This window comes from Melozone crissalis, unplaced genomic scaffold (genome assembly GCF_028551555.1).
Source record: "Melozone crissalis strain CALT ecotype California unplaced genomic scaffold, PUWL_Pcris_2 ptg000019l_1, whole genome shotgun sequence".
NCBI lineage: Eukaryota > Metazoa > Chordata > Aves > Passeriformes > Passerellidae > Melozone > Melozone crissalis.
Genome location: NW_026535797.1, coordinates 13,620,239 through 13,642,022, shown reverse-complemented (window position 1 = coordinate 13,642,022; position 21,784 = coordinate 13,620,239). Strand labels below are relative to the sequence as shown.

The following is a 21,784-nucleotide window of genomic DNA, read 5'->3' as shown; positions in this document are numbered from 1 at the left end:
TTCTGCTGTGAGCAGAAGACTGGACCTCCTGAGGTCTTTTTCAACCTAAGTGACTCTGTATTTCTAACCTCTCTATCAGAGTTCCTATACACTTAACAGGCTTTTGGATAGTTACAATTGTCAGATGTTGATGTATTCAATTTATCATAAGCAAAATCTGGACATCTTTTAAAAAGATGCTGTATAGACAATTATTTTTTAATAACTTTCCAACTGTAGGATTCACAAGCCTTTCCTGTTCATTTTTTGCAGCCACTAAAGACCAGGTTCTTCAAGAGTACTGCAGATATACCTGCCCTCTGGCTTCACAATCTGAGAGCAAGCAGAATTCATCTGTTCAAACATCCAATACTGGCTTTCAGTTACATCCGTCCAGCTATTAAAAAAATTTCAAAAACTATCGATTTTTTTATGATGCTTGTGTTCTCTAGGAACTTCAGCCAATACTCTCCACAAATTGTTAAATTCCAAACAGATCTTCACTTACAACCTGAACCGGTTTCAAAACTCAGGTTTTACAATTAATTAACTGCCTGTGAAGTCTAATCATCTGCAGTCTTCTAAATTGAACCTTGAAATACTCCCATTACAACCCACCTCAGAACTATTTGGGATTACAAATTATGATCCAGAATATGCCTGACAGATCTAAATCAACATGGCAGGGAACAACCTGATTCAGCTCTGTAGTTCACACAATTTTCTAGAATACAGTGACTTGAAAGAAAACAACAAATGTACATAATTGGCATTAATTACGAACATTTTTATTACCTACAATCAAAGACCTATAAGGAAGGTTTACTTGTCAGAGAGGGAGCTTTCTTTGCTGAGAAATTACAAGTCTTAGTTAATTAACCATCTAATTTTTTGTAGTATAGTTGTTAAGTGGTTTTCACTTTTATTTTCTTCTAAATGAACATTAGTCTAAACAAAAGCAGTTGTTTTAAGTGAGAGAAGTGAGATTAGAAAAAAACAATGCTGAAATATTTTAGTCTTGTTTTAACTGAATTCTCAGTTTGTTGTCACTGCTACAAAGGTTTCATCATGTGTTGAGCAGCAACAGGAGTTTTTAAGACTTTAATATTATGAGAAGACAGTTGAATCTGAACCTGTGCACACACATTTAGTATAGACCAATTGTATTTCACAAATTCAGGGCATCATGAAGGCAACTTTGCCTGCTGGGCACAGGCAAACAGCCTAATTATTAGTCGAGCAGGTAAGGACTACTTGCCTGACAAGATTCATTATTATGGTAAAATTAAAAAAAATGCAGCCACTTAGAATACTATTTTCAGGACTGTGAACACAACTACTTTGCTGCTCAGTTTTGTTTTCCTCAACAGTAAGGCTCAGCAATGCATACAGTGACTACTGCTGTCTCCCTCCAAGCTGCAGCCTCAACGAAGCCATCGGTTACAAGCAACAAGGGACTGCCTGCCTTGCTGAAGTTATCTTAGGTATGAGCTTCGACAGGCAGACTAATTCAAATCTATTTTTGTAAATTACAGATTGTGTTAAATATACATGAAGGAAAATATGGAACAGTTGCTTTTACTGCACAACATGAGTTATTTCCCATTACAAGTTCCCTCCGAGAAAACGATAAATTTTAAAATCTGCCAATTAGTGGCAGTGACTACTGATGATTCTGTATTCCAGTCAAGCAGTAGTATTTGCTGAGTACTGCACAAGGCAGAACAGTATTCCAGGAAAATCAAGGGACCATGATACCTGACAATAACAAGTTGAAGGATGCAGTGATTAGTCCAAGCTCACTCTTCCTTTTAGAAGGATGCAGGCTGTGTCACTGCATCAGCCAGAAGGATTAAATCTTTACATGTATGTAAGACTGTCAATACCTGAAGTACAGTTCAGGGCAATAATTTGACAACTTTTGTCTAAGAGAGAGTGATCAGAAAAGTAAACATAAATAAATTCTTCCTAGAAACCAAAGTCCTCAACCCCACAAATGCTCAAACATCTTTTCTCTTCCATTTCTTAAATCATACAACTCCCTAAGGACCATTCAATTTGTCCTAATAAGGAGTGTATGACAGCTCTCTAAAACTATATGTGGATAAACATCAAAAATGGAACAAGAACTATTAAAACAAAAGGAAGAAACAAAGAACCAGTGGTACAATCTCTCCATGAATGAACTAGCTTGGAAACTCTAGCTGGGGATTTCCAGTTATTAGAACAACTGGGTTCTGGAAAAATCTTCTGATGGAAACGGTGGAAAAAGACTGCAGACGAGACCTTAACTGACTGTAGTAATTAAGTAAGTTCACTAAAGGGACAAAGTAGTATCTACAAGACAAGAGCCTGGAACCAGTGACCTGCAAGGTCCCAGAAGGTGGAATCATAGAGTCATGGAGGTTGGAAAATACCTCCAAGATCATCAAGTCTATCTGTTAATATTGCCAAGTCCACCACTAAACTAAATGCCACATATACAAGCCTTTTGAATACCTCCAGGTCTGTGACTCAGCTTCCCTGGGCAGCTTCAAGTGCTCCATAAAACTTTCTGTGAAAAATGTTTTTATAATAGCCAATCTAAACCTTCCCTGCACAACTCGAGGTCATTTCCTATTGTCCTGTTGCTTGTTACTTGGGAGGAGAGGGTGACTCTCACTTTTTTACACCCTCCTCTCAGGCAGTTGTAGAGAACAATAAGGTGCCTCTGAGATTCCTTTTGTCCAGGCTAAACATCCCCAGCTCCCTCAGCCACTCCTCACAGCACTTGTGCTGCAGACCCTTCATTAGCTCTGTTGCCCTTCTCTGGATTCACTCCAGCACCTCAATATTTTTCTTGCAGTAAGGGGTCCAAAACTTGGAATTTGAGGTGCAGTCTCACCAGATCTGAGTACAGGGGGATGATCAGTGCCCTGATCCTGCCAGCCACACTACTTCTGATACAAGCCAGGATACTATTGGCCTTCTTGGCCACCTGGGCAACTGCTGGCTCATGATCAGCTGCTGTTGACCAGTACTCACAGGTCCTTTTCTGCAGGGCAGTTTTCAGCCACGCTGCCCCAGCCTGCAGCTCTGTGTGGGGTTGTTGTGATCCAACTGCAGGACCTGGCACTTCAACTTCCTGATTCTCATAGTTGGCCTTGGTACATTGACCCAGCCAGTCAGAGCTCCAGAGATCCCTCTGCAGAGCCTTCCTACCTTCAAGCAGACCAACACTCCATCCATGTAAGTGTCACCTGTAAATTTACTGAGGGTAACTTGATCCCCTTGCCCATATTGTTTATAGAGATACCAAACAGAACTGGCCCCAATACTGAGCCCTGGGGAGCACTACTGGTAACTGGTGACCAGCTGCATCTGACTCCATTCACCACCACTCTTTGGGCTTGGCCAGCTTCTCCATGAAAATGTTGCAGGACATGACATCAAAGGCTTTACTGAAGTCTAGGTAGATACATTCACAGCCCTTCCCTTACCACAGATCAGGCTGGACAAGCAGGACTTGCCCCTTACAGCCCACACTGACTGGACCTGATCACCTGTTTGTCCCATATGTGCCCCGTGATGGCACTGAAGATGATCTGTCCCATGACCTTCCCCAGCACCAAGGTCAGACTGATGTGCCTGTAGTTCCCTGGATCCTCATTCCAGCCCTTCTGGTGTAAGAAGGTTGGTAATGTCTTGTTCTGCAAGAGACATTCATCATTCACAGCTCAGAGCAAACCTGAAAAGGCACAGATGCAAACTTGCTGATTGTCAGCTGAGCAAACTGACTTTGAATGAGTAGAGAACATTGATGTGACTGTGCACTCCACTTTGTTAATACACAAAGATGGGGCTTCATTCCTCTCCCATGAATGACTGGAAGAGCTGTCAATTTTCAGTCTGGCAAGTGCCCAGTGAGCCTGAGCCTATCTGAGATTTATGGAATGTACAACCTACACCTTTCCACCACGCGCTGAACTGCTGAGTTGCACATGACACACAGGAATAGTACCAATTCTGGTGGGGTTTTATCCATCAATCTTGCCTCTAGGAAACTCCCAGGTAACTTCAGATTGCCCTGAGGCCATATTCACTGTGTTTGTTACTGGTTTACACAGGATATCCCTCATGGTGTCTGATACATTTATAATAAATGTATTACATGGGAACAGAGAATATCTCTTTTCCTACCTTCACTGCCCCCAGGTAAACTCTCACAGGATCTGGGACAAACCTTTAAGTTCTTCATTCATGTGATGTCTAGATGTCAAATGAAGATCCAGATGTGAGTAATGCAAGTGACCATAGAGATCCTGATATGGAGGCACTTCTACTGGAGGCGTTGCCTTCAAGTCACTTACTGGGAAGATCAGGCCACGATCTGCTGGGCAGCAAGATGCCGCAACTATGAACTTCATTTTCTCCAGGGCCAACTGTCTATTGTTTTCACAATTAGAAGAAAAATTACATGGTTTATTTCAATATTGTTACTGTCTCGTGCCTTTAACTGATCAGTTATGCGGGTAAAGACTGCAGTGGCTATCTGAAAACTCCTGAGATTGCAAAGAGCAAAAACTCAGGTGCCAGCTGGATCCCAGTATGACTCCAAATAAACTCTTACAACCATCAAAACCTCTCCTGAGAGCTGATAGTGATTTACTTTGAGAGAATGGAGAGAATGGCAAGTGCCTGATCTCCACACAAACTATTTATGTTGAGTCACTTGAGGTCCCACATAAGATGAAAGTTCTTTAGTGCAGTATCAGGAAACTCTGAAAGAAAATGTGTCTCCACCTGAGGACAGGATTTGAAGTGTGTTGATCTGATTTTTCATATTTGAAGGGGTTCCACCTGTCAGTACTTGATCCAAAGAAGCTACTATGGTAACAAGTGCCCAGAAATAAAGGTAATCACGTATTTGGAAGTAAATATCAGGTTGTCCTACGAGAACTGCTGTCCTACAAGAACACTGTCCTACGAGAATTACATATTTGGGAGTAAACATCAGGTTGTCCTGTGAGAACTGCTTTACTGAGCATTACTGTAGGATACGAGACTGCAGAATCAACAGTGATGCCCCCATTTTCCAACTCATAACTTATCTACGTAATGCATAAATTCACATTTCTCTGACACATCTTCATGGGAACTACAAGACTATTTCAGGAATTAGCACTTTAAAATATGCATTAATTTCATTAGTACAGCTAAGGTTTTATAATAGCTTTAAAGACAAATTACATTCTGGAACAGTTTATAAGTAACTGTTTAGCTAACAAAAAAACCCTTAATAAGTAAACTTACAAAGTTATTTCTCTTAAAAGAAATGTTATCCTTGTGTTTTAAAGTTATTAATAAAATGAGTTTAATATACTTACTCTTTATAGAACAGATACTATGTTTGACTACTCAAGAAAAAAAATTACTATTATCACACATTGACTCATACTGCTCATATGAGAAGGAACAGTTAAAATCAAATGAAAATTTTGAATCTCAAATTTTAAAGTGTTTCACCTATAATAAATAATACTGCATTCAGAAAAGAAGGATTTCTGTGGAAGAGTATTACTATATGTAAAAGAGTATAAAGAAGGGTTTACTAATATAGCTACAAAAAACATACAAAACCTTTTGATATATGAAATTTGCTGTTACTTTTCAACATGCAAAAATCAGGCTAAATTGAGTCTGAAAATTGTAACTCTGTTTAACACAGTTTTTATAGAAAATTTTTAAAAGAGAGGAATTTTAAAAAATGTTGCTGATATTCTGTCAACAGCTAGTAGACAGTTTGCTAGCCCTCAGAGAGCAAAGAATGAAATTATAATTGGATTAAGTAAAAGACAGACCCAACCAAGAAATTAAACACTGATAAAAACATACATTTGCAAAACCCAACCAAGAGCTAGAATGAATTATTTTACTAGGTTAAAAAAGAATTAATATTGGCTCTACATTCATTTCAACATATATGCAAACATTAACAATCCCAAGGCTGCCTATTAGTTCACAAATGGCATATTTACAGTATTTATGATATTATACCCCATGTTGGGACATCCCATTACAGAGTCACGGTGGTAAGCTCCATACTTAAGGTGGATTCTCCAACACATTGCATCTTTCCAGTTATTCTGCAGTATGATTACTTTGGGGCAAGAATTTACCACTTGGTTTCCGCCCACAGGGGAATCTCTTTGGAGGCTGACAAACTGATTTAAGCAGCTGTGGAATAATTTACTGGGTCTTGAGTTTTATTAAAGGAGAACAGAAGGCGTTGAGAGCTTTTGGTGTTTTATGCCACAAGAAGAAGAATGTTTGGCTTAGTAACTGTCCACTTTCTCTTTGACTTTCCCCTTGCCTCCCACAAGGATCATATTTGACTGCCATTAGAATGCAACCATTGGTAAGTGCATCTTTCCCATGATGTATGCCTAACACAGCCCTTAAAAATGTATATGGTCCTGGGGAGAGAGAAGATGCCAAAACAACAGAGCCCAAATCAACATGAGGTGCATATAAACAAAAATAGTGTTTAAATACAAAAAATGCTTCAACTGATACCACATTTCTAGATTCCCAAAAATCTAGTGAGGAAATGTTAAGCAGCATTATCCTTCTACAGATGAAAGAACTGAGACAGAAAAGCAGAATATGGCAAAGACAAAAGATATCTCAAAATCTGATGTTATAATTCCTAATCAAATATTCCTCCTGTGAGACCTCATTGCTTACTACAAATAAACTATTTCCTTCCTAAATTTCAGTTGTTAAAATAACTTTTGAACTTCTCTGCAAAAAAGGGATGCTGTGAGCCCAACACTCACTCCACAAAACACTGGAAGGATTAATTAAGGTTTGTGAAGCACTGAAAGTGTAGGGGAAACCCCCAGGAGGCAGTCCCTATTTCCATATTCTGACCAGGACTTGAAAGGCATGCAATAAATACAGCCTGGGGCACAGAACAAGCAATACGAATAAAATAAAATATTGAACAGCTGTTTGTTAAGTGAATACAGTTCATCCCACACGCCAAATTTTTTTTCTGCCTTAGGCTGCAGGGAGTGGGAGGCTGAAATAAAATGTTACTTTGAAGGGTTAAATAGTGAAAAAGTTATAGAAAATTGGAACTGTTTCTTACAAATGAAAAGATTAAGACAACCTTTACAAGCAGAACTGCAAGCCCCACTCATTATTATATTTGAAATACAACTGGTTAGATAGCACAAAAAGTCTGTTTTACCAGGTTAACTTCTGTGTGGAGATGCAGTGTCTTTTGGCTTATAAAAACTATGTGGATACCACCAAAGTCATACAAAGCTCTGATTTTATAAAGAGGGCTGAGGAGAAAAGATTACATAGCTCTTACAAAACTTGGAATATCCCAAATACTACAGTAAGCAAAGATGGCGAGATCTCCTGGAAGTGAACCCCAAAGGAGCCCAGCTCACCCAGAGCAGCTTTCCTCCCCAGCTCAGTGCTGCCCACCCAAAGCAGGCAGCACGGAGCTGCCGGTGGGAGCGAGCTCAGAACTCACCCACCCAGCCCGTACGGCTCACTGCGTGCAGGGCGCTGGCTTCTGCCTCCTCCTGCAAACTGACAGGAGTTCATCTGCTGTTCAGCATCACAAAGTGGAATACCTCAAAGTAAAGAGAGCCTGTGTTCTGACTGGAAAAATGAAAGGAAAGCAGCACAGTCGCTGTGCACGGTGTGATGGAGCCTCACTCTTCTACCACAACTTCTTCGGGTATTACGGGGAAGGAGGAAAGAATTGTCTGAAAACAACGATACAGAGAGCAAGGAAGGAAAAACAGCAACTGTGGTAATCAGAAGGAGCTGCTTTCCCACTGTAAACATAAATATTATTTTCTAACATTTCTTATTTTCCTTTCCAGAAATTGCTCTGTAATATCACTTTTCCCCCTCCACATTATTTTTCTCCCTTTACAAAAATAAAGATTTTCCTAAGACTGGTATTCAGGACTGACAGCCATTAACTCCAGTATCTGTTTTTAGAATGCCCTTGAGAAAACTGTGATTTTCTCAAACCACCAGGAAAAGAAAATCAAGTCAATTTTAGCAATTACAGCAGTCAAATATTTTTAATTATAATTTCTTGTTGTTAAGTGAACAAACAAAAAATACTGGGGCAAAAAAACACATTAGAAGAAAAAACAACAAAAAGGAGCATTAGGAAATCAACCCAGTATTTGATGTCTCCTCTTTTTTTGCTACTGAAAGCCACATGGCACACAGTATTTTTAACTGAGGAGTCTTGTTTCAAATATATGCTGAGGAATCTTATTTCAAACATATACTAAATAAGGAGAGGAGTATTAAAACAGGCAGTCCCTTACTCTAATTTTATCCATCTCCCTCCTCTTCTTTCCTTCATGCAGTGAAACTTTAACACCAGACCCTGTCTCTCTCATCTCTCTCTCTCTTTTTTGTAAACAGTGATCAACATTTTCCTAAATGACCCCTGAAACGACCTACTTCGAAACTACTCATTAGTAACAGCCACGTTTGCAATATTAACCTGGATGTGGCTGTTTATTAAGATCTTTTAAGGGGGTTAGAATGAAGACACACTGCTGGTGTACAGGGAGCACAGAAGGGGTAATTTAAAACCCATGTTTTTCCTCCCCCTCGCCGAAAACATGCCCAACATTGTGCAGCTGTGCTGCCAGCTTCATCACTCCCTCCATCTCCACTCCTGCTAATTAAAAGGTTGATCACAGAACAATGCTCTTCTCATTAATTTCAGCTTTCTGATTGGGCAGGATTCCCACTCGCTCCGCCTGATCTTTTCCACACTGCTGAAGTTAATGTGACAGGAGCCCGAAGATGGATTACCCGCTGCCATATTGCCCATCACCTCCAATCAGCAGCTATCGGGGTAAACTGATTGTTCTAATTTGCTCTCATTATTTTTACAATATCAGGAGAAAATAACGCACACAGCTCACTGTCAAAGCCGTGAAAATCAGCCATTAGTTAAACCCAGACACTGAGTGGCTTTATTAGAAGCACTGCAGTTTATTGATTCAGCTTCGGTAAACTAAGATAATACCTGTCCCCTTTAAACACACTTTTTAAGGTGCACTTATGTAGCAAGAAAATATTTATTAGGATACTTTTGGAAATGCTTGCTGTCTCAGCCTGTTATCTTGATACGCTGCAGACAACAAAGATTAAGAACAATGGAAGCTTGACTTCCACATAAAGAAGGGCAAAATATGCAGCATTATCTGCACGGCAGCCTGCGTGCACGTCTCAGCTACTCTTCTACAGTTTAAATAAAAATCATCTCAGGACTAGTATGGCAGGTGAATATGTAAATACACCCCATAATCACACAAAATACAGTACTACCATAAAGGCAGACACAGTATAGGCATGATTGTATGAGCTGTATGTACAAGGTCAGTGATTTAGTATTGGGTTTGGTTTTCTGTTGGATTTCTTTTGGCTAAGCAAAAGAACCTGCATAGCCCAGCATCAAAACACATGGTCTGAGAGAAGAAGGTCCAAATAAGAGAAACTCTTTTGTATGGCTGGGAGCTACTTTTTACCCTATGCAAAGGCATTATACTGCCACAATTTGGGAACGCATTCAGAAATGTCACTCCACACTAAAGCCTCACAGGATCCCAGAGCTAAGAAATGAATAAAGTATTGTTAGCAGTATGAAGTCAGGAATTTTTACACCACAGCACTGTTTAAAAAACACTGAAAATTCTGGACCTCTGACTGTCTCTATGTTGTATATAAAGGGTCCTACATTATTTTGCTTGCTGCCTATCTGCATCTTAGCAAAGGGAAATGCTAAATAATGGGATTAACAGAAATATGATACCTTAAATCTAGCTAAACATAAACCCTTAACTGGTGTCTACGATGCTCTAACTGGCAATGTACTCCAAGAGTGACAGGCAGAGCACAGCAGACTGATTTTACTTTTAAATAATATCTAAATTAGATTAGTTCTTTGTGTAGATCTGCATGAACCGGAGGGGACATTCATCATTGTGCCAAAAAAGTTAAATTCACTGGGGTACGCTCAAAGTGAATGGTTCTAGACCTACGTTTTATCTCTCAGACGCATCATCAAGATGCTGTGCCAATATGCATGAAGCCAGCTAGGAGCTGCAAGAAAGACAACGGGAGAGTAACTGGATAGTAGAAAAGGTTTAATTTTTTCCTTTGTCGATTATGAATTGCTTGGGACAGGATCTGTGCATCCTTTTCAAGATTTGAGCTCCTTTTTTAATATTTAAATGGCTTAAATATGAAGAAGGGTATTCTCCTCCCCCCGCCTCCAAACCAGATGTAATTCTAGTTCCCCCTCCTCCCTCTGATGTAATTTAAAATGCTACAATTTTCATTACTGCTTTTTAATATTTTTAAATCCTCATCAGCTATGGCCATGCGTTTGGAGTTTGATTTTTCCTCCCTCTTAGAAAAGCCACCTCCTAGCTTTGTTTGGCATCTCTTTTGACCCTTGCTAATGGTGTTCTCTTGGAGGGGCGTGCCACGCTTTTCCTCTTAAAATTCCTGCACTGAAAGACTGCACCACACCACACTCCACAAAACGTGCTGATGGCACAAATTACAAGCCCCCAGCCGAACACTCCAGCCCCCACCATTCGGGCAGATTTATGTGGGCTCTTGCCGACGTTATTACAAGTCAGAGTTTATTGGGAAATTGTTACATTATGCGGAGTGTCTAACAAATTGCTTATGCTGCTATAATTGGATTACAACAGCCGCTTGCTCCCACCGGTAAGATTAGGCAAGTAGGACTCCTGCCGATCTCTGAGCGTTAGCAGTAATTTTATTTGCCTTGCCTCTCTCTTTCCTAACAACATGCCTCTTTCCCTGCCAGCTGTCTGCTGAAAAGGCACAGGCTTGTTCCTTGGCCCTAACAATGCAATTACAGCCCTGCAGATCGCACTGTTTGTGCATTAAGTACAGAGCCAAAACGAGGCGAATTGATCGTTTGACTTTTGGAGGAGCCATGTGATCTCTGCGTGCGGGTGATCCGGCATGCACCACTGGGCAGTGCTGCAGTGCGCGCCTCGCCTTGAACCCGCTCCTCGCTGCCCCCCTCCCCTGCCCGCTCCCAACAGCCAAGATGTTGGAGCCCACCCCACCTTAATCCCCGTCGCGCTACAAAAACAGCCTCATGTTTGGGTGCTCTCTTGCTAGGCTCAACTCAGAACTCACTCTGCCTTCTGAAATGTGATACTTGGCCACATCAGTGGCTTCCCTGCAGTGGGCTACACTAGGAAACTGCTATTACAGCATTTCATACCACAAGCTTTAGCAGAAGAATTGGACATATTTTCAAACAACTTTTTTAATTCTTGTATTTGAAAAATACTAAAAATACATCTAATGTCATGTATTCTGTACCATCTGAGGGTGCTGTCACTGCAGCACTCTTAAAAAGCAATGCTTCCCATGTCTGCCACCATTTATCACCAAAGCCACCCATGACTTGGATCCCAAACTGTCTCATATTTCCAGCATGAAGGATCCTAAAGTACTTTGTAAATGCAAGTCCAGTTTGGTTGTAACACTTATCCTGGCAAACACTTCTTAGAAGCTTGATATGATGGATCTGGAATGAAGACCTCAAGGCTGTAATTCTTTATGCAGAGTACCCATCACCAAAACAGCAAACACACAGCAAGGAACAACAGCATGCGTTCCTACACATAATACAGTCGCAGAGGAATTTTGACTAAGGATGCCAGGTCAAGTTCTATATTTTACAAGACTTCTATTACAGCTTCACTTCTGTGCACTGAGAGGATTCCAAGATGGTTTCATTTAGAAGAGACCCCTGCAGTTGTCCAGCTCAGCCTCCTGCTCAAAGCAGGGTGCTGTATGAGGTCATTTAGCCTGGTCTTGTAAACCTCCAAGGATGGAGGCTGCAGACCTTCCGCAAGTAACCCGCTCCAGCTTGACTGCCATCACCACAAGAAAACTCTTCCTTGACACCCCTCAAACATGAGATGGAGTTTCTAACATCTGTGGGGGGACCTTCCAGTATTTACTGAACTCAATCCGAAATGTAATGCAATTTGCTTTATCAAGATTGCACTACCAAACCATGGAGTCCAAAATGTAGAAACATCTCCATTGAGTTGACCAAACTTTGAAAATGATTCTTCATATCAAGATTTTGCCTCTCCCCTGCCTGACCATCCTCACCGCAGAGCTTGGAGAACTGATCTCCATAATAAGCTTAAGAGACCCTCAGCTACAAAGCAATGTATGAGTTAGCTTTTATATTGCTATTTCTTCAAAGTCTCTGTTGCATTAAAAAAACCCCAAGTGTAATTCTTTTTTAATTTGTGGTTTCATTGACATGCAAAGTCATTTTGGGTGGTAAGAGAAGCAGAAATGACAACCACTCCACAATGTTTGCGTAACTGAAGACTAAAGAAGCCTGTTTACACATAGTTTAACACTCAAAAGAAACTCTGAACAGCTGAAATGCCTTATAAATAGCTCAGACCCAGAGGAAGTGCAAACGTCTGCATTGTGAATTGTAGATCTTAATTACAGACAATGGCTGGTACAGCAAGAAGCACAGAAAAAAAAAGTGAAACAGTTGCACTGTTCATGGTTGGCAATAATTCTTCAGGAAAATATTTACTATCAATCAGTTATGAGAAAAGGGACTCTGCGCTCATAAAACAGCACGTTGCTTCTCATACCAGGACCATTTTGCTTCAGCATAATCTGAATTTAAACAGCTTGTTTCCTGCGGATATAATTTTGGAAATAAATAAAACAAGTCTATCAAAATCTGGAGAATGTGTATGGTGGGGTGGAGTGGGGGGAGCAGGAATATCACATTTCTTTCTCCATCATTTGCAAAGAGGTTATTAGACCAAGATGAAGCTAAAGCATAAAGATTGTCTTGACCTAAAAAAAGAGAGAGATGAACTAGCAAGGAAGATAAAAGTAGTCATTTTTGTGACAGGAAAATCAGCATTAGGGCAAAGCTTTTAGATAAAACTCCAATGCCATTTTCTACTTCTGCTGTCTGAGAATTCCCTTTCAAAGCACCTTTTGCATGTTAAGTACTCCCAGCAATATCCCTACAATGCCTGCCATTCACACAATTCTCATTACAGAGAGAATACCTCCAACAGAAGGGTAAAATGACATGCTTACATCTCTATCAGCCAGTGGCTCAGGTGGTGTTTATCCAGTTTGCAACAACCTCAGACATTGCTGTCCCTCCCAGAGAAAGGTATATCCAAGACACAGTAGAGGACACTTTACTGAGGGATTTGGGGCTGGAAGTCTCCACTGACAGTCCCTCTGCATCATTATAGAGAAACTTTCATACTTTCTTCTTAAAACAGCAGAACAAATATCTCAAAACTGAAAGTTGCTAGTCAAATAATATTTGTTCATGATTAAATTGCTCTAATTTCAATCTCAGGGACTGGAAAGGCATCAAAAGCACTAGAAAACTATGCATTATCTGAAGATGCACTGACTCAGTGGTATATCACAGCAGAACTCTGAGCTGGTAGTGCTATTCATGCAAAGTAAATGCAGACACACACTCTGGAAAAAAAGAGCCATCAATCTGTGACATAAAGGGACTTGAGAGTACAAGAGGGACATCTTCAGATCAATTTGTCCTACTGCCAACTGGAACATCCAGCCTGGAACCCTAAACGCTTCTTTATTAAAGAGTGCTTGTGGCTGCTCCTTTAAATTCATATAAAAATTCCAGACTTAATGTTGTTATTGTGCAGACAATGTTTGTTCTAAAAATTCAAAAGTAGTGATGCAGAAAGAACTGACAAAGGATAGAAGATTTCAATTACCAGCTACTTCCACCACTCCTTGCTTTAGCTGAATCACCCTTGAGTGTAAATGTGTAGCTATAGCTAAATAATAAGATGCATCTTTGAAAGGAAATTTCACATAGCATGCTGCAAGTGCCAAGGCCTGTTCTGTGTTACCAAAATTAAGCACATTAGAGCTCTGTCCCACTTTTAGAAGTATGATGAACTGCAAAGGTTCCCTGAGAGACAGAAAATGCTTAAAAGACCCTGAGAAGTCCCTTAGTTTGCCAGAACCTTAAAAAACAAGACCAGTTATCACTGGTAGGACCAGTTATGTGAGTAGCAAGCAGTGCTTAGTCTGAAACAGAAGTCTGATTTTTCAAGGGTGGTATGCATGGCTATATTTTTCTTCTTCCAATTTTACTTAGATCATGGCAGAGGCAGAGAACCTCTCCCAGCTGCTGCTGCTGAGTCCAGAACTAAGAAGAAACCTGGGGGTGCTGCATGCCATTTTGAAGGTGTCTCATGAGTGCTCTCTTGCAGGGATGCCATAGGGTGCCTGTCTCTGGCACAAGTAGGAAAGAATTCAAAGTGCAAAGTGAAACTGAGAAAGCTCCTTTGTACAGGAGATACAGATGAACTGGAACCAACTGCAGGAGTTAACAAACAGTAAGACCTATCTAATGAATGGAGGAAATGGGTATTGACTGAAGAACTCTGAGATCCGCTATACATCAATCCCATCATCTGGGAAAGGAAAAAGCAGTTGGAATCAAAAGGGTATTTCTAGGATCCAGGGTAATGCAAAATCTCACAAACTTGAAGCAAACAGCAAAACTCAGACCTAACACACCACATAAAGGTGTGCAAAGGCAAGACCTCTGTTGAAAACAGGATTGTATACAATCCATCCAAGCAAATACTCAGCCAAGGAGACTGGAGTCACACCAGAGCATCCCCCACCACACATCAAACAGAAAGTGTGAAGGTCACCACAGAAAGGTTTCCCGGGTACAGAACAGAAGAGAAACTTGTTTGCACACCCAGGAGCATCAAAAGAATCCTAGTGACACACCAGATGCCAGGGGACTTTTAACTATGTCCCTCTCTAATTGAGGATGAAGCACACACCAACACCATTATCTGCCTGAAGATACTGGCTTACAAAATATGGAACAAACAATAGGAACAGATGCTCATTTGGCCAGATTTCAATAAGCCTCATTAAAATCAAACACCCTGTCCTTGGAGCCCAGGTTCATGCTACATTTCTACCTTATTTAAACACCTAGCACCAATTCCTGAGGAAGTTGTCCACTTGTGGTTGCACACCAGTAGGATCATTAAAAGAAGCCCTCTTGCAGAGATTTTTTGATATCTAAAGAAACAAAAAGGAGTTTTTATATATATGCCTGTGTGTGTACACACACATGAAAAAACACAATTAGAGACTGCATTTCCTTTTAAAAGACATTAGCTTGAATATACATCAGATTTGTTGACCACTAAAAGGCAATGGGCAGAAAGATGCCAAAAATAACAGAAAAACTCTGGCACATGCAAGAGAAATGATGTCACAGATCACACATATGAAATCTATGCATCACAATGTATAATTTTTAATTTAAGATCCCAGCTATTCAGTCAAACATGCACATACTTGAAACAATTTCTAATGCTCCTTGTTTGTTTTTACCCAAACAGGTCCAAGTCCTATCAATGGAGTTTCAGAGGAAAAATACCAGAAAAGAAGGGCTAAGAATAAGACAAAGATTCATAAGAATATTATATTCTAGCTTTATTTTAAAATGTGTGACTATAGCCAGTTAATTCATAGGTTTGCAAAAGGCACTGAGCACCTGGCTGCAGAGTCAGCATGACACTGTACACCAAACCAGACAGACAAGGTCTCCTAACAAACACAAACTTCCTTGACTGATCAAAATACTGTGGCCCTATGCTGCTTCCCACACCTGAATATGCGTATCTGGTTTTTCTCTCTTTTATTTTAGGAAAATGCCAGTTGTTAGGGTGGTAGTTTACCCTGGATGTCCTGCACAGAAGCACTTGTTCACATGAGAGTTTAACAAACGGGCAGTGCTCCAGTCTGAGAGAAGATACCTCAATATTGATACGTGCGGCCTCAAGGAAACTGCATTTCATTCTTTGAACAAACTTTTAGAAATGTCAAGCACACAATCAGCAAATGCCATTAATACAGTCTTAACAGAACACAATTATCTTTTCTGCAAATAGGTGCAGAATCAGAAATTTAGTTTCAGAAAAACCATTGCATCTTGCAGACTGACTGACACATCTGACAAGCAGCTGATAATGCAGACAGTGGATTCCAGTCAGGGCTGATACTGCACTGCAGAATCAGAAAAAATAAATAATGATTTCCAAAGTAACCCTTCCTGTGTTTCAATGCAAGTTCAAAAAAAAAAAAAATGGAACCCCCTAGATTTGGAAAAGTGCTGCAGAAACTGCAGCACCTTCCAGTATTCACCTCCCTGACAAAACACTCCTAAGTCCAAGACTAGAAAATACATCAATCATGGAGGGTAAAACTTGCTGTGTGCATGTGGTGGGAGAAGGTCTCTGGACCCCCTAAATCCCATTTAAGCCCTTCACCTAGGGAACATTTAAGAGTTGTGCCATTTGCCTATGCCATCACTGAACCATCTGCATTTAGATAGTTGGATTTAGAAATGCTTTGAAACTTCTGGAATTTGAAAGACAAGCTTTCTTAAAACCAACTTCATTTGGTTTGTAGATAGGAAGGCAAAAGGAAGGAGTACAAGAGCCAGGCAAGCAAGTACTAGAGGAATTATATCCCCAGAAAAGTCCTTATGTTTTTTTTTTAGAGACAGATAGATAGACAGACAGACAGATAGATATATGCACATGTATGTGCATGTATGTATGCATATATATATGTTTATATATGGTTTTCCATACCTATATGATGGCAGACTGTCCAAGAGTATATATACACATATATTGCCCTACAGCATATAGAGACATGATACTTCAAAAACATACACTTTTTTATTTCCAGGATGAAGTCTCAAATTCATCCTCAACAGCATGAAACAAAGTTTTGCTGTTCCTGCCTTGAGCCCCACCCACACCTCTCACCACAAACCTGCTGAAAACATAACTTTTGGAGAGCTTATCAGTTAGGACATGAAGCGGTTAAAAGTATGTGATTTTATTTAAAAGAGGCACCACCTAAATTAGCAGTTCTTCTTGCACACCCTTGCTCCTTAGTGAGGCAATCAGGTCAAACAGGACACTGTAGAGCAGATGGGGTTGAATGGGTTTACTCCCTGAGCTTGCTGTGAGCTGCTTTATGGCATTGGAACAATGCTCTGTGATGAGACAACTCAGCCAGAGTTGCTCTGCTTGAAGAGTTTCACCTAGTCTGTATCATAAAGCACCTTAGGAAGTGTGCAAGTGTGCAGGACCTGTCATGTTAAGAAGGGAAGTGCTGGTATCAAACTCTGTACCAGGACTGGTAGCTTCTCTCAGAAGTGCTTCTCCAGTGGAAGGTAACTGGCATGTCGAGCACAGTTTATGAGAGCTAAGCCACCTGCAAGCACCATTACAAACTTCTATGGTAGCCAATTCCCTGACAAGAGTCAAAAGTAATGGGACATCCAAATTTCACCAGCAAAACCCCAGCAAAGATTTAGCTGGGAAATTATCTTAAAGGTCAGTACAAAAGTGGCCCCTGAAGGGACAAGGCACCTTTAACAACCAATCAAAGTATGAAAGAAATGGACTTCAAGAAGATCAAGGAATGATAACTGAAAGAGAAAACAGGCTTTTGAGTGGTCAGGTTTGTGGTGACAGAGGAGCAACAAAATGCCAGCTGGTTTCAGTAACAGATGGCTGCATGCACTGATCTGTCCTGCATGCCCATTCTAAACTTCCTTTCAGTGGAAATACAAAGCTTACACAAGACTAAATGCATCTTTCATGCAGCCTTTGCACACATCATCATGGTTCAAATGTCCTCCGTTCACAAACAGATCAAGCTGTACATTGTTTTACTGTAGTTATGCTGAATTCTAAGAAAAGAGGGTGGCTAATGGCACCTCATCTTTTCCAATCACATCTACCTTAATTGTCAAGAAATTACTTTTCTGTGACAGGCTAAAAATTCATTTTCTTACCATTCTGACTGCAATATCTCTCTTGTCCCTTTCATTTAAGTACAGTGTTCACTGTATTTTAATTGAAAAGTCTTTTTGCACCTCCCTTCTGGTAGCTAAGAAAGGGAATCATGATACACAGAGCTCTCATGCAGTATTTCTAATATATATCTGGACATTTGTCATCTGAAGTTGCCACAGCTAATTACATGGCTGGCATAGGTCATCCTACTGGAAAAGCCTATTACTTGTATGGCAGAATGAACCCTTCAATCCCACATAGCTCAGGACTCAAGTAATCATTTCCAGCAGAGAAAAACAGCAAAAGAGAATCCTACACTGAAGGACAGAAAAGTCTACCCAAAATACTTACTCTTTCTATAAATACTTTTTCCTAAGTGTAATATTTAACAAGAACTTTTTGTTGACTAACAATGAACAATTTGCTAAAAATCCCTCAAAACCAAAGCCATTCTCTTACTTACTTTGGCCACACAATTTTCAGTCTTCATAGCAGTGCTTCCTAGACATACTGTTTCCTGGTTTAAGCACAGTCTGGCACAGCTGTTGTAGGTCTGCAGAAAGATTAAAATGGTTATGAATAGAAGAACACAATTTTCTTTCAGGCACCACATTTTTGGCACAGGAACCTACACTAACTCTACGACTCTACAACATTTCCTTTTTCTAAGATGTAAATGTTTCAAACCAAAATAAACTGGTTTATAGCAAAAGTCTATGTTCAGGGCATGCATGTTCTCTGAGAAGCCATGTACAATTTTACAGTATGGAAATATAAAGATTTTTCTTCACTGTTCCTTTGAAAATGGGAAAAAAATCTCATCTCAGTTTTCATTCTTTCACAAAATGCTGCATAATGGAATAATTAAAGCAAGGTGATTTCTACACACTGGTTATCAGAGAGTACATCAAATGTGAATAAATATCTGACTTTATCAGAATATAAAATGTAAAATACACAGGACACAAGGAAGGTTATAATCAGAAGGGAGCAAATGCAGACCACATTTCATTGTTGTATTTAATCTTCTCAGTTATGTAAAGCTTTCTAATTTTTTTTAAAGTAGAATGTCTTTTTTCTTTAATGCTGTCCTGCCCAAGTGACCCCCAGCTGGGGCTGCAGACTTCAGAGTCTTTGCAGAGCACATCACTCGTAGTTTCTCACCCGTTTGAGAGAAGTGTACGAAAAGTACTTACAAAGTGGGCTTAAAATAATTTGGTTGGCTTGGCTGTTTAAACTAGTATGCCTGAAGAACTCAGGAGCTTCTAACTGAGGCTCTTCTCCTCACCCCCAGCACCTTTGCATCTAAGAGCTTCAGTATGGGCTTAATACACCAGCCACCATTTACAGAAAAATGCTCCCATGCAAAAGTGGCCGCTCAAAAGCAAGCACCAACTTGATTTGTTTCAAGAGTAGAAAGTGGACCACAGAGAAGATGCTGCCACCTCAAAAAGTTGTGTGGGGAAACCTCAAGAAAGATGCTGAAAAATAATGAAATTAAACTTGTTACAAAGACATTTTCAAGAGCACTAAGTAAAGCATACTAACGTTCATTATATTTTAAGATTGCCTTAATGGGAGGATGCACAAAGACTTGTAGTGAGCTGCCTGTCAGTTATCTCCCTGTAATACTCACTGGCAATCTCTGGAGATGGCTTTTTTAGGGCTTGCTATGATTTCCATTTGCTTGATTTGTAATTACTTCAACCCCAAACCTGCAATAGGTTACAAAACCTGTGGACAACACTGGCATATAAGGGCTCCTAAACTTCTCCCTCTGCCCCAAAGCTCCATCACCAGAGCCAGATTCCCTCAGCGCCAAGAACCAAAAAACAATCTCCCTCTCTTGCCCCTCTGCCAGAGGCCTGACTCTGTGCAAAATGTTGTCAGCAGCAACACAAAAACTGAGAGAGGGGCACATGGCAAAGGATGTCAGAGGCAAGGATGCAAAGAGATTAAAAGGAGTTTACGTTGAACAGTAGGAGATGTGTCCACAAGCCAGTGCTCCCAACAGCCCCCAGCTCAGGTAAGCACCAACTGACGGGCACTGAGTTATAACATTCACCTAAGTTCTTATGATCCTCAGGAAACATTCCTTACTGCACACCACGGGAAATCAGTATAGTGGCTTGGGTGGATCTGTACTGGACCAGCACAGTACAAACATTCTTGGAGAAATTAGGAAATCACAGTCCTTTCCACCTTATCTATTTACAGAGCCCCTTTAAAGTTCACCACGAAACAGAAACAAAAGAGAGCACAGAAGCCCTATCTCCTCCATTGCTTTAGCATTCATGTTTAATTTCTCAGCCAGCTCTCTAACCAGAAAACAACCAGTGACAGACAGGAATGCAGAATATTCTGGCTCCAGCAGCTCTCCTCACATGTCACAACATTGATATCTGCTTTGACTAGCAGCCAGCAAGCAATTTCTGTCTCTAGACCCAGAAGGAGAAACTGAAAAATTCAAACACACGAATTCTTTCAAGGTGCTGCGCAGACTGAACAAAGTGCATCTTTCAGCAGGAGAGGCTCAGATTCAAACTGGATTAGGCCACAAGCAAACAGAAGTCTGATTGCCTCTTGCAAATATTTGCCAACATCATAAAACCATCATCCTGGTATGCATAAAACTTTCTCCTCAGAAGAAAGATCAGAATGGTATAGACTGCTATAAACTGGGGCTTGATATAGCACCCCAACTGATAGACAAAAGTCGATACCATCTGCTTTGCACTGACATTCAGACAATACCATGCAAACTTCATTTTACAGGCAAGGTATTAGTTAAATTCAACCAGATTGTGAAGGCGAAAAACCATGAAGAGTTGGTAAGATTCTTTGTTCAGTTTTCACATTTGTGTAATTTAAACCATTTATTGTAAATCTGATTTTTTTTCACTTGCAATTTAACTCCTAGAATTCCATAAGCAGTATTTCCGCACAACTTGTCTGCTACATACTTTAAATTTCATGAGGAGCCCTAATTGAGGAAAGTTACTACTAACTCCACTTTGCAGATCAAAAGCTCAGCCACACAAACATTTACTGAAAGCAACAAGGAAGTCTGTGGCTCTGTGAACTGAACCATGAACTCAAATCTTGTCAGTCTTTTTCCTCCCAAGACAGGTATGCACAAACCTTGGTTGCATGCCAGCTTTTTAAAAGCTGGGCTTGAAACAGGCTTTCTCCACATTTACAAATGGGAAAGAGCAGAGAATCCAAACACAAAATGTGAAATACTAAATGCTAAACCTAGAGACATTAACATTTTCTGAGAATGAAAGAAGTTCACTATGCACTATTCAAAAGTTACATACATTTCAGAATGCAAATACAAATAATTATTCTAGTGAATTGCTTAATTTTGATTACTTTCACCCACACATTACATCTCCAGCAAGAGTACCAACTGAACAGTACAACTGAACTTCCAGCATAAGTTGTTTGTCAAATCCCACAAAACCAGGACTACTGACATTTGACAGAACTAGTATAGCATAAATTCAAAGAAGATAAAATGAAACACTTCTTCACACAGTCGGCAGTGAACTTCTGGTGTTTCCTGCCCCAGGACATTGTGCAGAGAAACATCATCAGAAGTGGAAAAAGGGACTAAACAAACTCATGGACAGCAGCTCCACAGATACTCGGCACAGATATCTTCTGGACATCCCTAGTGCAACAGCAGTAGATGGTGCAGAGACAGGAGGGCAATGGAGCCCCAAAAGAGGCCAGACTTCCTTGCTTCCATTCAACAGCAATTTCCACTGACAGTGCTGGAGTTGGCTATGGGTGAGGTGACTCTG

General features: G+C 40.3%; 1 protein-coding gene across 4 annotated transcripts in view; it reads right to left on the bottom strand.

The window, feature by feature from the left end:
- BTRC (beta-transducin repeat containing E3 ubiquitin protein ligase) overlaps positions 1 to 21,784 on the bottom strand; it is a 114,481-nt gene that overhangs the window by 35,565 nt on the left and 57,132 nt on the right. For all 4 annotated transcript variants that reach the window (XM_054277191.1, XM_054277193.1, XM_054277192.1 and 1 more), the window contains one exon: positions 18,439 to 18,528. In XM_054277191.1, coding sequence (XP_054133166.1) covers positions 18,439 to 18,528 — 90 coding nt within the window. The remainder of the gene's footprint in view (positions 1 to 18,438; positions 18,529 to 21,784) is intronic.